We start from the raw sequence: 17,281 nt of genomic DNA, 5'->3' as shown, positions 1-17,281 counted from the left end.
TTTAATTTTGCTCAAAGTTATTAATATTTTGCTTCCCTCAAACTAGCTAGTCCATGCGGCGCGCAGGTGTAGAGTCTCATTTTGACTCGGAAGCTTTAGCTAAATAACAGAGTGTGCCATTTTTTGTCGAACAAATCAATGCTTTCTTAAAAAAAAATCCTAATTATTTAATGCATTTAATGTTTCCCCAGTAAAAACTTTTCGTAATTAATTAAATTAGAATAAATTTTTTCTCCTATTTAATTTTTTTCCAATTTAAATTTTTTTATTGACCGAGAAGAACAAATAATAATGGATAAAAAAATTTAATAAAAAAAATCAACAAACTTGTCGCAGGCTATATAACATCGTTTTACCGCGCTGGCCTTTTGATTTTGACAGCCTTGCGCTGATTGGCGTTTGGCCGAGCGCTGTGATTGGCCACCGAATCGCCGGACGCCGGCTTGTGGCTCGACATTTTAAACGGACTGTTGAAAAACGGCGACGTGAGTCAGTTGCTTGGCGAATTCGAAAAAAATGGCTCAAAACGTGAATCCCAGTTACTCACAGACTTCCAATGTGCCAAAGAATAACGAGGACTTCATTGCGACGTCCAAAGACAGTCACGCCGTGTCCAAAAGGTAAAAATCGAACGTTTTCCGGCGATTTCCGGCACTAAATTGAAAGCGACACCCTATCAAAATTCCATATTGCCTGTTGCTTCATTGCTTGCTCAGCACATTCGTGTATGAACACGCAACACATTTTCTTTTTGTATGAAAATTTTCGGCATTTGTTATTCAATCAAAGCATGGCAATCTGAATCTGATCCCACCCATGCTGGGAATGTCGCTTCGACATGAATGTGGGAAATCAATTTTAGGTTTTAGGGCACACACAAATTTTACTGTTTCTAGTTTCTACTGCTTTCTATCGTTAAAAAAAAATCAGATTATATAATTGCTCAGCAATATTTTTTTATTTTAATAACATATAAGATTGAATTGAAATAACATAATATGTATTTTATATATTTCATATTTCTCAAGTAAATTGTCAAAAATACATACACAAACAGCAACGCACATAAACCTGATCATAATATTTATGTAAGTATAATTTTTATTTTTTTCCAGACTCCAAAAAGAGCTGATGATTCTGATGGTTCGTAATTACAACTAAAATATAAAAAATTCTCATTAACTTTCTTGTTTGGCAGATGGGTGCTGAAAAAGGAATATCTGCCTTTCCTGAGAGTGACAATTTATTTAAGTGGATTGGAACGATTCAAGGACCAATTGGAACAGTAATTTATATCTTTAATTTGGTTTCTCAATATTGATCTTTATTGATTTAGGTCTACGAAGGTCTCACTTACAAGTTGTCTCTCGAATTCGCCAATAGCTACCCATATCAAGCGCCGGTTGTGAAGTTCGTCACAAAGTGTTTCCATCCCAACGTTGATACTGTTGGAAATATCTGCCTTGACATCCTAAAAGACAAGTGGTCTGCGCTCTACGATGTCCGAACCATACTGTTATCCATTCAGTCTCTGTTAGGAGGTTGGTTCTTTTGCAAAAAAAAAAAAAAAAAAAAAAAATTGGCCATTGGTTTTTGAAATTTCAGGCTACAGTTTGAGAAAAAAATTAGTTAATGATCCATTATAATGACTTGAAATTGAGGTTGCATTTAAAGCTGAGGAGAAAAAAATCGAAAGTAATTTGATTATATTTCGAGGAAAATGTACTTGCAACTTATCTTGCAATTTTAACTTCCTTGTTCATTTTGATATCTCAATCTTGTTTATTATTGTTGCAATGTAATATATCTGATTTTATCTTTATTCCTGCTAATTCAGGTTTTAATTAACTGAAATTCAGAAACAATCACCATTATAATGGAGATACTTTAACTTTTTTTAAGGGTTGATTTAAAGTACGTTAGAGTGGATATTTTAAGTGCAAGAGTTCTTTATTATATTCGCACATGGCAACTTTGCCCCATACAGGGATTGATTATTGATCGTCTCCTTTAATTTTCAGAGCCCAACAATGACAGTCCTCTCAATTTGACTGCTGCCGACATGTGGAGTAATCAAGAAACATACAAAACTCACCTCCATAAACAGTACAAAGAGGAAAACAAATAGACAAGTGCGGTGAGTACCATTATATTATTTTCAAATAAATTGTCCTAATGAAATGAATGCTTTTTGAAGTATGCGTAAAGGAATGAGTGATAGAACCAAAGCTATTTATTTAATAACTGACGGAATGAAAATTATTGCAGGAGAATTCGCTTGTCTCAAACGTGGAACTGACTTTTTAGTGCTGTAAATACATCTCAATTTTCATTTTAAGTATTACCTTCTGTTCTCTCTCGTGTTCAACTAAGAATGTCCGTGTTGACGACTCAATCAAACTGAAAAAATATTTATGTATTAGGAGACAATAGTTATTTTTGTACAATTAATTTCGTAAGTGTGTCTTTCCTCAAGAAACTCATTATCCCACTGTTATTTTTCATTTTCCAAGATTGATACTTCTGCAAATGTTTTTCTATGAAAAATATAAAAATATCAACAAATTCTCACAAGGTGGTTTTAATAACCTCACACTAGCAACTATTGTAATAATTAAAGTATTCTGATATTGAAGCTGACGGTAATTTAATCAGGCGTGCACTTAGCGTTTTAATTTCATCCACTGGTGATGTCAGTCTGGACCACAGTCGCTGCCGTGGCACACCAGTCGCCTTCCATCAGACCATTGATTTTATCTTTGGTTGCTAAACATATTGCATCAGTAAATAATCATAAACACGTCGCGCTCTCAAAGTTTATTATTTTTTAAAGGACAGACCGTTCACAGTCAATTTTGAGGCCGATTTTTTATAATCAAATTAACTGCCTCCCCTATTTGGCAACGACAGACGAGATGCGTTAATTTGTTCACCTTTCTGACAGATGAAAGCCACGACCGTTGCTTTCAGGTGTCAATCATGTGAGGAAATAACTATAGATTAGTTTGTTGGTTCTTACAATTAATAGAGCGTAAAATAATAATGCGACCAAAGAAAAAAAAGTTAACCTGCCGGAAAAAGTGAAGCTCTCGACTAGCCAGCTTTTGTTTTGTTACACACGCGTGAAGTTTTTAATCAAAAAATTAATTACTCAATTGAAAACTACATAAATTGAGCTTGATTGAAATTAATCCTGTCAAATAAAAAAAATTTAGTCAAACCAATATTTATTACTTTTGACAATTAAAATTCAAAGGGAGAATTGCGGTGGTTAAATTTAATCCTGATTCAATGCGGATAATTACAATTTTCTACATTAAATTTCTATTTAAAATCAAATTATGATTGAATAAATTAATTTAAAAAAAAAGATCAAAAATTTGATTACAGTACAAAATTAAATAGCCATTAAATTGCATTACTTATTTTCCACTTTAATTCTTTTATGAACTGGCATTGCAATTTAATTAATGATTTTCCATATTTCATATTCCACTCCACCTTCATTTATTCACGTTTTTTTTTTTAATGTACAAGGAAATGCCAGATTGAAGTACTATAAAAGTATAAATCGCACTGGGGGGTGGGAAATTCCAAATCCAACAGGTTCGTAAACGCACTGTGGATTTCCCTCTGGAGCGAGGGTTCTGTTGCACCACTTTAAGAAACGCACCCCCGCAATGGATCAATACTTTTGGGGGTTGGTGGGCGCCGGGGCGTGGTGGCGGGATGACTCACTCCTCTCCGGTGCCAGTCTGCATGACCTCGGAGCACAGCAAAGGAGCAGTTGCTTTATTCGTTTGGAGTGCTCGATTCGATGCAGAGGCTGACGTCACCCCACCCGAATAAAAAAAAATCAAGCCGTGGGTGTGCATCTTTCTTTCTTTCTTTTAACTTGGAGCTTTTTATGCCTGCACTAATTTCCTGCTGCATCGTAAATTCCCATTCGGAGTTTTCAGACAGCTGCCAATTGGGCAGTAAGTGGCGGAGGTAGAAAGGTCTTGCAGGTCGATGAAAAGATGAGACACTCAACTCGTCTTGGCAGAAGTTTAATATCATAATTCATAATTTCATTAAAATTCATTCCGCTGCGTGGTCTTCTTTTCATTAATCATGAATAATTTATCATAGTTGCGTGAAAAGTGACAACTTTCTATTTTCGGAGAGGCGCCCTGAGCAGCATGAAATATAAAATTGAAAAATTAGCATCTCTCTAAATAAATGTGACACCTTTTCCCCAGGCTAAGTGGAGATTAATTAGAGCCGTTTATAATTTTAAAATTATCATATAAATTTATGCGTATTAAGCAAGTTTCTTGTTAAAAATTTAGTTAATTCTTCAACACATCATAAAAAACAGTGGAACAAAAATAAAAATTTGCACATTTTAATATAATAATTTGGTACTTTGGAAAGTTAAGGTTCAAAAATATTATTAAAAATTATTATTTCTAATGTTTAATTATTATTTCTCCATTGGGACCGTTCATGAATTATTTAAGATGAATTGGACAGATTTTTTTTGTTACGAGCACCACTCTGATTTTTAGATATGTTGTTAGGGTTGATGAGAAACTACTTTGACCAAATTTTGGGACAAAAATTTTTAATACTTTTTGAAATATTCGGGTTTTTTGAAAAACTAAAAAATGCTTATATCTTTGCTCGTATTAATTTTGAAGTCATGAATTTTCACTCTAGTAGGTAACTTTTTGTTCTGAACAACTTTGCTGTTGACCAAAATGTCGTAGGTCAAAGGTCAAGGTCACTAAAATGCATTTTGAGTTTTTAAGGCCCATTTTCTCAAAAAAGTATATTTTTGGATATTTTTTGTGTAAATGCAAAAAATGTAGGCCGTTAAATTCTACATCTGGTCAGCAAAATTCGCGATGGCGTTATTTTTAGTTTTTAAGATATTTTCATGTAAAATTAAAAAGATGCGTTTTGCCGATATGCCGTATTTTGATATTTTTCTGTTTTTTCATTTCTAGGAGGACTAGAGCAATGCGGTTTTCACTGTTATACCCAATTTTTAATTCTGAACAACTTTTCTGTTGAATAAAAATACCTAGGTCAAAGGTTAAGGTCAGTAAAATGTATTTTTATTTTTCAAGGCCATTTTTCTTAAAGAAGAATACCTCGGATTTTTTCCGTGGTATAGGAAAAAATGTAGCCCATTAAATTCTACATCAGATAGGAAAAATTCAGAATGGTGTTATTTTTAGTTCAAAAGATATTTTAATAAGCTTTCAAAAGAGCAAAAAAAAGTTAGAATTTACTATGGAAAATATGTACGGAAACGAACTTTTTAAATACTTATTGAAATATCTTTTGAACTAAAAATAACGCCATTCTGAATTTTACCTACCAGATGTAGAATTTATTGGGCTACATTTTTTCCTATACCACGGAAAAAATCCGAGGTATTCTTCTTTAAGAAAAATGGCCTTGAAAAATAAAAATACATTTTACTGACCTTAACCTTTGACCTAGGTATTTTTATTCAACAGAAAAGTTGTTCAGAATTAAAAATTGGGTATAACAGTGAAAACCGCATTGCTCTAGTCCTCCTAGAAATGAAAAAACAGAAAAATATCAAAATACGGCATATCGGCAAAACGCATCTTTTTAATTTTACATGAAAATATCTTAAAAACTAAAAATAACGCCATCGCGAATTTTGCTGACCAGATGTAGAATTTAACGGCCTACATTTTTTGCATTTACACAAAAAATATCAAAAATATACTTTTTTGAGAAAATGGGCCTTAAAAACTCAAAATGCATTTTAGTGACCTTGACCTTTGACCTACGACATTTTGGTCAACAGCAAAGTTGTTCAGAACAAAAAGTTACCTACTAGAGTGAAAATTCATGACTTCAAAATTAATACGAGCAAAGATATAAGCATTTTTTAGTTTTTCAAGAAACCCGAATATTTCAAAAAGTATTAAAAATTTTTGTCCCAAAATTTGGTCAAAGTAGTTTCTCATCAACCCTAACAACATATCTAAAAATCAGAGTGGTGCTCGTAACAAAAAAAATCTGTCCAATTCATCTTAAATCATTCATGAACGGTCCCCATTGTATTTTAACAATAGAATGCAATTGAATGTTCTATGAAAGTATGAAAAGCTCACTTTTGTATCATTTTTATAAATTAAAAAAAAAAAAAAAAATCAGCTCAACAATTTTGGTGAGCCAAACTCTACAGATTATTTTAATAAAAATGACTATAAAGTATAAGGTGAACTATAATTTATCTCCATTAAACAAGAGCAGCCTACTGGAAAGTGCTTGTCAGAAAGTTTTCACGTGTACATAGTATAAAATATCAGCCAATCTCCCCCAGTGTAAAACCACAGCGACCATTACTTATATAATAACACTGAGGGAAATTAATCCTTCCTCCTGCAGCAAATTGATTTACAACCGTCGACGGGCAACACGCCATGGTTCCCATCAAATCGTGTGGTCATTTCCAGGCGCCGAAACCATTTATTTATTTTCCCTGACAAGAGGAAAAAATAATATTTGCGACGAAGGATCTATTTCGGGCGTCGCGTTATACTCGTTAGAAGGGCTATTTTCTGTTGTGTCTGGGTGTGGTGTGAGCATTGCAGTATGGGAAGGGGTTGAGGGTGAATCAGCAGCCAGCCAGACGACGATCAATATCGGGGTCCTGGGTTTGAGTCTGGCACGTGCAGCCGTCGCATTACGCTTTTCGCCGTTTGCAGCCAATGGAAAATTTTGCTTTTTATTAAATCCACCGTCCATGAAAGGGGGAAATACGCTGAGTTCCCATTGTGCTCCATATTAATGAACATGCAAGCGGAGGCCGTGGCGCGATTCTCGGAAACCGACGTGTAATTATTTCTATGTTTTATGCAGAAATGAGCGCACGGGACAAACGTGTGCTATCGACAGCGATCTCTTCTGTTTGTTTTCCAGCGGATCGAAAAATGAGCACCGGGAAATCATAGAAAAGTGCACTTCGATTTCAGAGCACAGCCAAGATGAACGTGGAGATTGGGACTTGAACGCGAGAAAAATATGCTAATGAGCTGAAGCTTTGAAGCGGAATTCATATAAGAAGCCACTTTAATGATCAGATTATCTTCATTAATGGGCTTTTAATTTTGAAAGAGGGGGTGGGAACTAGTTTTTATTGTTAGAGATGCGAATCATACATCTTGATTAACGGGTTTATCTTTTTTTTAAACAGTTCTAGACGTTATTAAAATCACATATCTAATAATTATTTAAATTTATTGAAACTTTATATTGTTTCTGAAATAAGGCCACAAATTGAAGCCAAAATAAGTTTTTATAATTTTTTTTATTAGCATTATATCATAAACGTTAATTTTGTTTTAAAAGTTTTTGCTTATGATTTTAGAACTAATTAAATATTGTTTTCAAAATTTTTGTCAAATATTTCATTGAAAATTAGTCTTTGAAGAAAACCTCAAATTCTAAAACAAATTTCATGCGGACACTTAAATTGCCTGAAATCATATTCAGACGGTAGGTCTTCCTTTCCGTAACAGTTTGTTTGCAGTGGTTTGCAGCAAAAAAATCTGATTGGTTACATTAATTTATTTCTATTTCAAAATATTGGATTTTTTCATTGACACTTTGGCTTTTGCATTCTAATCGTTTAAAAATTTAGTTTCACAATATAAAAGGTGCAAATTGGGAAAATTATTACAATAAGCCGCGGAAATGGTCTAGACTGGAATTTCACCTCGATTTTCAATGATGTCAGTATTTTCTGATTTCCCTGTAATCAATGCATTCACAAGTTTAAATATTTGAAAACTATCTGCGCGGAAAAAATAAAACAAAAATGTTTTAAAAATGCAATTTTCTTAGCAAGGATTTTTTAAACTATTATTTTAGTCGTCAAATGTAAATTCTAGATTGTAAATCATTTCCAGTTTCTTTCCTTGCGTGACTGACTATAACTTAACAAAGAAATATTTCTGGGAGTGACTGACTTTGAGGGCACATTGAGGATAAGAATAATTATTAAAAGAAAGAAATTTTAATTGTTCCTATTTGAGGTCAATAAATCTTCTCGGAATCGTCAAATTAAGCTTTTTTCTGGGTTTTTTTCATGTTCATATTATAGTTGTGTGGAACTCTGCCAGAGAAATCGGAAATTTACCCGATCTTTTTATTTTCGCTGTCAAGAAGAGTTGAAAAATTGCTACTAGCCCATTGCATGCTTCACCGCTGCAGTAATTGCCGCAGCACGAGCCGGCCTAAAGTGCCGAGCGTTGTTCGCAAATGAAAGCTGTCATTCAGCGGCGGAGACGCTTAATTTCAAAATTATACAATATACACACAAGGGAGATTATATCAAGCGGCTTTTAAATTCGCTATTATGATTAAGTGGCATTGAGATGAGAAGCCGGCAGCTTGATGGTTGCGTGGGCAGCGAATCAAGGAGGAACAACAACCTACTGGTGTAGGAACGAATAAATTGGGTCAATTACATCAAATTGGACGAGAGAGAAATAAGAAGTGTGGCTTTCAGCCCGCAGGAGATTTTCCACCAACACAACTGCGGTCAAAAATACACACACGCACTTTTATTTGGACGGTGGTCTTGGAAATTTGATGGAATAAAAAAAAACTAGATTAAAAAATATTAAATAAAATTTGAATAGAAATAAATTTAATATTTAAATCTGATAAAGAGCGTAAAACTTTATGGCTGAATTCAAATAGAAATGAAAAAATTTTCAACTTTTAACCAGAATTCTCTATTTTCCCAAATCTTAATAAAATAGGCTTGTCTTTGGCAGGTCTATGGAGATATAGTTTTTTTTTCAAACTTAAATATTGAAAGCTATAAAAAAAATCAATCCACTAATTTTTTTTTTTGCTCCTTTTAATTTTATAAATCAATTTTGTAGACTCTATTAAGAATGAAAAAAATGTTTAAAATTTCTACTTTCTAGATTTTGATTTGGTTGTTTACTATTTTATTTATAATTGTTTATAATTATATTTATTTATCTTATGCAAGGTCCGCTCGTCAGAAAATTTCGATTGTTGTCGAGCTCTCTGATTGGGTACAACTTTACTTGTACCCAATCAGAGAGCTCAAACAACAATCAAATCTTTTTTCATTGTTGTTGATGCGCGAACCTTGATCTTATGTATCATTTAAATAATCATCCTTGAAATTATAATAAAAAATTTAAATGAAAAATTATCAGAAACTGTTTATTTGATTATTATTATTTTTTAGAATAATAGTAAAATCTCCAAAGTAAATTGTGATACTTTTGAATGAATTTTGTAAATTAAGTAAATATTATGATATTATAGTTAGTCAAGTTCTTTTATTAGTTTGGTGGATGTGGTTAAACATTGTTTCTTTCAGTCGACTGCAAATTAATTTTGATACTACATTTCCCGGATGTAGCGAATTTGTAGGCTCGAAGGAACACATCGTGCGGCGCGTTCAAAAATAGCCAGGCGCACTTCCATTTACGCCAGAGTCGTTCCTTCGCAAAAGGACTTGTGCGATTTTCGCCACCTCCTCCCTCTCGGGCTCAAAGAGTGATCAGGTCGAGATATAAAATCCACGACGGCGACAATTTATCGGGCCCTCGGCTGGGATATATTACGAGAGCTCGTTTTTTCTTCTGCTCATTTTGCCGGAGAACAGGTCTGTCTGCCCACATGTGGTGGGCCGTCGTCATCAGGCCTTTTAAGGTCTGCCTCGTGCATTGTAAAAGTTGTTCTCTCTTCTCCATCGGCCCACACTTTCTTAAAATCCTACGCCGAGATGCACGTTTAAAAAAGAAGGCGCTTTAAACTGGCGATCTCGTAGGCGTTTTGTGCGCCGCCGACCCAGCCGGCAGCTCTCTGCTGTGGGTTTAAACTCAAGGGTTTCTGGGATGGACCAAGTAATGTAAATCATATTATTGTTCTTCCTTGAATTTAATTAATTATCGATTATAACTGGCAAATGTGCGGCCTTCAGGAAAAAGCCCCAGTTTTGGATATGGCAAGCGTAGGTTGATGACTTTGATATGGTCCAAGGCATGTATTTTTGTGTTTCGGATTTAATGTTTTATTTGTGAAAGAACGAAAACTATTTCTGGATCATGGAATTCTAAATTCACATTGTTTCTTTTATGGGAGATGAAATTTAATGCAGATTTATTATTTAAAATTTTAGTTAAATTAAAGACAATTTTTTTATATAATTAATTAAATTTTCTCGCTGGAAATTAAAAAAAAAAAATTAAAAAAGTTACTAAATTAAGCTAAAGATTTGTAAAACAAAAAAATATTTCAAATGAAAATCTGAAATAGAAATTAAGTTTAAAATCACATTTTATTAATATTAAAAATAAACCAGCAAATTTATTAATCGCTAATTTGCAATAAATTGGTTCTAAAATGAAAAATGTTTTATTATTGATTTTGATACATAAGACTTTAAACCTGCTTTAAACTGATGTTTATATCATCATTTTGAAATTAATTGACAAAAAATTGAGCCATAATTTTAATTTCTTTTCCTTTCAATTTCTTATGAAGATTGATCAAGATGATTATGAATGAATCCCTTGACTTCTCAACTACATTCAAACGCCCAACTAAATATTATCGTCGGTCTTCTGGGAAGCTGGCACTCTCGTTTTTGTGATTTGAAAAGCGCACGCAGCTTGATTGAGATAACTGGTGGTGTGAATTTACTAACGCGAGTGAATGACAATGACAGGAAGGGAGCTGTTCGCCCTCTCAAGGATGCATCTGCTTGCGATGACGTAACGAGTCGGAAAATAAGACAAGGCACGCCTCGTATTATAAATCGTGTCTGCATGCATGTGAGCAATGAGAAAGGAAGAAAGAAATAATCAGCCTAGCAATGCAACTCACGAGCCTTTTTCATTCTTATCAGTTCCATTCAAACGAACAACAAAGTTCGTAGCATGTAATATGTATTTTGTCAGGGTGGTGATGAACTAAAATATAGCCAAATGTTGACTCACGCGTGAAATTCTCGTTTAGTCGCGAGAGTGACAGGGATTTTTTTCGCGTCACCCGATTTCTCCAATTAATATTGAGAGAATTGTGACCGGCCTGCGATATTCATTCTCGTTAGCAAAATAACAAGCTTGAGAACCTGCGAGTGAATAACAACGCGCAGGTTCTTTACCTTCGCAAGACACACCATTCGAAAGAAAGAGTTATGCTACAGCTGGTGATTGAACCTTTGCTTCTTTCTCTCGTGTGCTGGTTATTACTGCAGTATCACTACTTGGCCATTGTGCCCTTTGTCAGCTTCACGACATTTGAATAAACGTTTTGTAAATTTAAATCCTTTCCCCGGCGCCAGATTAACTTTTCGAGTCGAAATTTTCATTTAAATCTGGGTTCGTTTGCTCCAATTTCTTAACAAATTTTTATGTTAACACGTGTGCCATACGAAGGTATGAAAATTTAAGCACATTTACCAGCCTGAGTGCGAAATTTTCCATTTTTGCGCGCATATGGTGCATGCAAATCCACTGGGATATCTCGTTCGGCCAGCGCCGGTCTGACGCCAAATCGACTGCAGCGATGCCGGCCTCAATTTCTACTCTTTCTCTCTCTCCACACATGAGCTCTCCAGGTATGAAATATAAAAATAAACGTATGTACGTGTTTTTATCATAAAAATTAATTACGACTTGTGTTTGATTGCGGTAAATATTACCCTGGCGTCATAAAGGAAGTTGAAATAATGGCGCTTCTTCTCTATGGTCAACAAACAGCCGCTTCGAAAACAAATTGAAAAAGGTCAAGTGCTTTAAAAATTTTTTTAAGACTAAAACAGATGGAAAGTTTTAAAGGGCCGAAAATATAAATACTAAAATCAGAAGAAAAAAAAAACCTTTTGCGAGATGAAAATGAGGTGAGGATTCTAAAATTACTATTAGTTTTTGGCAATAACAGCTTCAAAATTATTATGAAGCACTTCTCAATTTCTGTATGCAAATTGCAATACTTCTAAGTATGTTTTGAAAGGATATAATTCTTGGTTGCAGCCGATTTGCTGATCTCTATTTATACCGCAATATTTTCCCTAACACGTACGCTCTAAACTTGTTATGATATACAAACGCAAAATTACAATTTGTGTTTGCTGAGAGCATTTCTATAAATATCGAGTGATGATCTTGCTCGCCACAAGGAAAATCTCGCAAAGAAAAATAAAAAGCAAACCAGTTGTAAAAATTTCAATGCGTCGCGAGTAGAATCTTGATTTTATAAACCCAGAGGAAGAAAGAGATTTATTATTCTTTTCTTTGTCCAGACACAGGAGGAAAACTCTGGCTGAAAATCCTTTTCGGGAGACATTAAGTTGCGATAGACAATTGGTCTTGTGATGACTAAAATGGCATGTAGGTTAATGTTGGTGGCTGCAGGTTCTATGTAGAATTCGAGTTGCATGGCAAATTGATAAATAATGCAACAGCTCGTTAAGCCCAAGAGCGTCTGTGTTTAAAAGGCTCTGCCTGCAGACTAATTAACCAGAGACCATATTAAAAGTAGCAATGCCGTCATCTCGCCTTCAGAGAACTTAATGCCCTGGGTGACACTCGATCGCCGACGATAATATAATAAAACAATAACAGCGAGCGGCGATATAAAAATTCCTCTGGTTTTTTGCTGCAAAACCAACTTGAGAAGAATTGGGTGGCGCCGCGAGAGAGAAGGAAAATAAATGCCGTGTGCGAGCCTAGGTAAACATTTTGGCCTTGTTGGGCGTTATCGTGTGTTGCTTGCTGTCAACTTCAACTCTGCCGCCTCCTAATGGTTTAATCGATGGTTTTGAATTTTTAGTTTGGCTGCATTTCTATGACGACAGACACTTTTTTTTAGTCAACATGGACAGTGGAATAAAAGGTCAAAGATATTCACCATGAAAAGTTTAAAAAATATCTGAAAAGGCGACAAATATGGTAAAAATAAGCTTTACACACTCAAAGAGCTGAAATTAAGTTTTATAATTAGAATATTTTTATTTATAAATTTATCATTAAAGCAATTAAATTTTAGTTTTTATAAATAGGGCGTATATTTCTGCATGCAAATTTTTAGCTTTTAATATGCCGTTTTTGCGTATGTAATTAATTTCCTTCAACATTAAGTAGTCCAACTTTAAACATAATTTAAAAAATATATACAATTTAAGCTATTTGATGTTACTAAAGTAAGTATTACTAAAAATAAATAACATAATTTCATAGTAAATTAAGAAAACTTGAAATGTGCAAAATTGTTATGGAATAAAAAAATGACGTGAGATTTGTATCAAATTTGAATTAATTTAAATGTCTGGTCTGTTGAAAAAACTACTAACAAACCAGATTAAACTAAAGATAAACTTAATAACTTAGTCGCTAGTCGTGGTGCGGTCAAGTTTCAAGCATATGCCGTGCATTTTATTGTAATTTATAATTTACGGTGTAAGTCGCTAGACAGTCAAAACAATAACTCCCTTTTAAAAGTTGTGTAATCCTTTTGCTAACCACTCAAGTGTGACACCGGCGATATTTTCCAAGAATGCGCACCAACACGCGATCGAGGATTTAAAAAAGGCTGCACGCGGTGCAGTACAGTTCGCAGGTGATGATGTCACCATTTGCCACTTTAAACACCGCCGCTTAATAATGAATGACTCATACTTGCGTATACACAAATGCGTGTTAAATGTACTTAAAGGGCTCGTCGACGCCAACTCAAAAAAAAAATATCGCCAGCAGTTTAAAATTAAAAATAATAGAGACCCTCAGGTAAAATGCTCAAATATACGACCTTGTTCAAAAACAATCGAAGCGAAACAGTAATAGTAATTCGCCAAAATCTCGTTTGCCCACGCGGCAGATTTTTATCACTCGCCCTACGAGAATATAATTTGCAAAGGAAATTAGGAGGAGAATAAGGAAAATCAAAAAGAGCGGGGCCGAGAAAAGTACCCCACTGACCCCACATGTTATTCTGCAAGAAGGGCGAAAAGCGTCAAGACAAAAAAAAATTCAAATGGAGCCGTCTACCCAAGCAAACCCGTCTTTCCTAAGAAGGCTCGGAGCCGGTGATGTAGGCTGCGCGTATAATTTTTTCTTTCTCACATCATCGTCTCATTGGCTTCCCAGTCCCCTTCCACCTGTCCTGTTACCTTTAGAATTGCAGCAATTTGGAGCCTCGGAACATTCACTTCTTGACGAGAAAGAGGACACAACTGCTTCAGGACTCTCTTCTCACCACAGTTCAGAATCATGAGGGAGATTGTGCACATCCAGGCTGGCCAGTGCGGCAACCAGATCGGAGCCAAGGTAGGCGCCAATATTACTGTTTACTAAGTTTACTTGTGTAATGAATAAAACTCTAGCCAGAAATAAACAATAAATTTTAAAAAAAATCATAACATTTGAAATTTGGAAAATAGAAAAAGTATGTGATCTTTAAATTTAATACTGATTTTTATGTTTAATTTTCCACGTTGCTATACAATCAGAAAAAAAGGAAAGCAAGTTGATATTATAATTTAATATTTATTGTTTAGAGATACTTAAATGATTTTCTTAATGTAATATTATTATGGACATTATGGTACAATTTTTATCAGATCTAGAAGAAAAAAAAACAAAGATTATATTCATGCACAATTCATATTTCATTCAATATGTTTTAAATTTTATTTGTTTCGTTTAAAGAGAACAGTCGTTTCTATTCAATTCTCCCCAGATTCTCCCATTTTATAATATATTTTTTTTTTTGTATATTTTATGTAATTTAATAAAAGTGAACAGTCTTAAATTTGCATAGCACAATGAAAAGGAATGATTTCATTGCAATAATTATGTACAACTGAAAAATATTAAATTTTATTTTGTTTAAATCTGATGGGTGAAAATTTTTGATCAATTTTACACATTTTGAGTACACTCTAGCAGCCCGTGATAAGACATCTTTAGCACGCCTTTTTTGTAGTAATTTCTTTCACCGGCACACGCCTCTGTCTCATATTATGCCTAATTGCGCTTGGCCACGTATCAAAAACAGTTACCTCTTCATGCACGGCTGCCGCACTCTTTTTTTGCATTCGACCGAAAAATTCCTACCAGCAATTCGACGCCGCCTTTATTATTATTTTCGCATTCCTCGTCACGCTTTTTCATTTTACATGTATTCTGTTCGATCTAGTTCTGGGAGATCATCTCCGACGAGCATGGCATCGACCCCACCGGCAGCTACCACGGCGACTCGGAGCTGCAGTTGGAGCGCATCAACGTCTACTACAATGAGGCCGCCAAATCGAAATTCGTGCCCAGGGCCATTCTCGTGGACTTGGAGCCCGGCACGATGGACTCCGTCCGTTCAGGACCCTACGGACAGATCTTCAGGCCAGATAACTTTGTGTTCGGACAAAGCGGCGCCGGTAACAACTGGGCCAAGGGACACTACACTGAAGGCGCCGAACTGGTCGACTCCGTGCTGGACGTTGTGAGGAAAGAGGCCGAAAGCTGCGACTGCCTGCAGGGCTTCCAGCTGACACACTCCCTGGGCGGAGGCACCGGCTCAGGAATGGGCACCCTTCTCATCTCCAAGATCCGAGAGGAGTACCCTGACCGCATCATGAACACCTATTCCGTCGTCCCAAGCCCAAAGGTAAATTAATTTTTATATATAAAAAAAATGTTCAAAAGAATATACAAACGTATAGACTGATCAAATAATCCTCTCTTGTGCGTCTTTTTGTATGGCGGAAACTATGGAAAAATCCTCTGAAAATTTTTATGCGGTGAATTAATAATTTTAATAAGCATTGCTTAATTTTCTAATTTTACAATTTGTAAATATTAATTTTTCTAGAATTTACTCGTACAAAACTATAGATTTCATAAATCTTTAATTCCGTTTGCACCTGTAACCAGTAAACTAATTGTAGTGTTTTAAATGCCTAAAAGCATAAAAAAAGTTAAATTCGTCTAACAGAATGTTTAAATTTTAATAATTTAATAAACATTATTTCTGACACAAATTTCTTAAGAAATTTAAAATCATATTTTTTCTGCGAAACATGATAAATAACCTTTATTTTTCTATACATATTTTTTGATGCATTGAATAAAAAAATTGAAATTTGTGTCCCTAGGTGTCTGACACCGTGGTGGAGCCCTACAACGCAACCCTGTCCGTGCACCAGTTGGTCGAGAACACTGACGAGACATACTGCATTGACAATGAGGCCCTTTACGACATCTGCTTCAGGACCCTGAAGCTTACCACCCCCACCTATGGTGATTTGAACCACCTGGTGTCCCTGACCATGTCCGGTGTGACGACGTGTCTGCGCTTCCCTGGCCAGTTGAACGCTGACCTGCGCAAACTGGCGGTCAACATGGTGCCCTTCCCCCGTCTCCACTTCTTCATGCCCGGATTCGCCCCCCTGACCTCCAGAGGAAGCCAGCAATACCGCGCCCTGACCGTTCCGGAACTGACCCAGCAGATGTTCGACGCCAAGAACATGATGGCCGCTTGCGACCCTCGTCACGGCCGCTACCTGACCGTGGCTGCCGTCTTCCGAGGCCGCATGTCCATGAAGGAGGTGGACGAGCAGATGCTCAACATCCAGAACAAGAACAGCAGCTACTTTGTCGAATGGATCCCGAACAACGTCAAGACCGCCGTCTGCGACATTCCTCCCAGAGGCCTCAAGATGGCCGCCACCTTCATCGGCAACTCCACCGCCATCCAGGAGTTGTTCAAGCGCATTGGAGAACAGTTCACCGCCATGTTCCGTCGCAAGGCTTTCCTCCATTGGTACACTGGCGAGGGCATGGACGAGATGGAGTTCACCGAGGCCGAGAGCAACATGAACGACCTGGTGTCCGAGTACCAGCAGTACCAGGAGGCCACCGCCGACGACGACGCCGAATTCGACGAGGAGCCCGAGGCTGAAGTCGACGACAATTAAAATTCTGCAATTTTGTGCCCACCGTCCGTGATTTCAAAATAATTAATTTCCTATCGAGACGCATTCCTAACTACGGCCATGCTTGAAATTCCCTGAATTTTTTTACCCAAATGTATTGCTAAATAATCAAGACTGACCCTCGCCGTCCGCAATATGTTTGAATTTTTTCATTTAATTTTGATACTATAAATTCGTCCCATATTTTTTTTTTTATTATTATTTTTCGCAATAAAATTGGTCTTTCAAATAAAAAATAAACACGTTTCCTAAAAGTGGAGGTCTCGT

At 35.7% G+C, this 17,281-nt stretch overlaps 2 protein-coding genes across 3 annotated transcripts; both read left to right on the top strand.

Moving 5' to 3' along the window:
* Positions 1–439: 439 nt before the first annotated feature.
* On the top strand, positions 440–2,586 carry LOC132199885 (ubiquitin-conjugating enzyme E2 C). Of its 2 annotated transcripts, none has more exons than XM_059624984.1 (6): positions 440–620; positions 1,116–1,143; positions 1,199–1,285; positions 1,337–1,541; positions 2,022–2,137; positions 2,198–2,586. In XM_059624984.1, exons 1-5 carry the CDS (start codon positions 517–519, stop codon positions 2,126–2,128), a joined length of 531 nt encoding a protein of 176 aa, XP_059480967.1. In that variant the 5' UTR covers positions 440–516; the 3' UTR covers positions 2,129–2,137; positions 2,198–2,586. The 2 variants fall into 2 exon arrangements, with proteins under 2 accessions (XP_059480967.1, XP_059480959.1); XM_059624976.1 differs by having other exon boundaries at positions 441–620; positions 2,269–2,583.
* Positions 2,587–14,189: 11,603 nt separating this feature from the next.
* Positions 14,190–17,271, top strand: LOC132200157 (tubulin beta-1 chain-like). The gene is made up of 3 exons (XM_059625407.1): positions 14,190–14,351; positions 15,223–15,687; positions 16,175–17,271. Exons 1-3 carry the CDS (start codon positions 14,295–14,297, stop codon positions 16,994–16,996), a joined length of 1,344 nt encoding a protein of 447 aa, XP_059481390.1. The 5' UTR covers positions 14,190–14,294; the 3' UTR covers positions 16,997–17,271.
* The last annotated feature ends 10 nt before the right edge of the window (positions 17,272–17,281 follow it).

Source organism: Neocloeon triangulifer, unplaced genomic scaffold (assembly GCF_031216515.1).
Source record: "Neocloeon triangulifer isolate White Clay Creek 2 clone unplaced genomic scaffold, ASM3121651v1 ptg000001l, whole genome shotgun sequence".
In the NCBI taxonomy this organism is placed as follows: domain Eukaryota; kingdom Metazoa; phylum Arthropoda; class Insecta; order Ephemeroptera; family Baetidae; genus Neocloeon; species Neocloeon triangulifer.
Note: the sequence above shows the minus strand (reverse complement) of the source record. Positions and strands in the feature narration are given on the sequence as shown.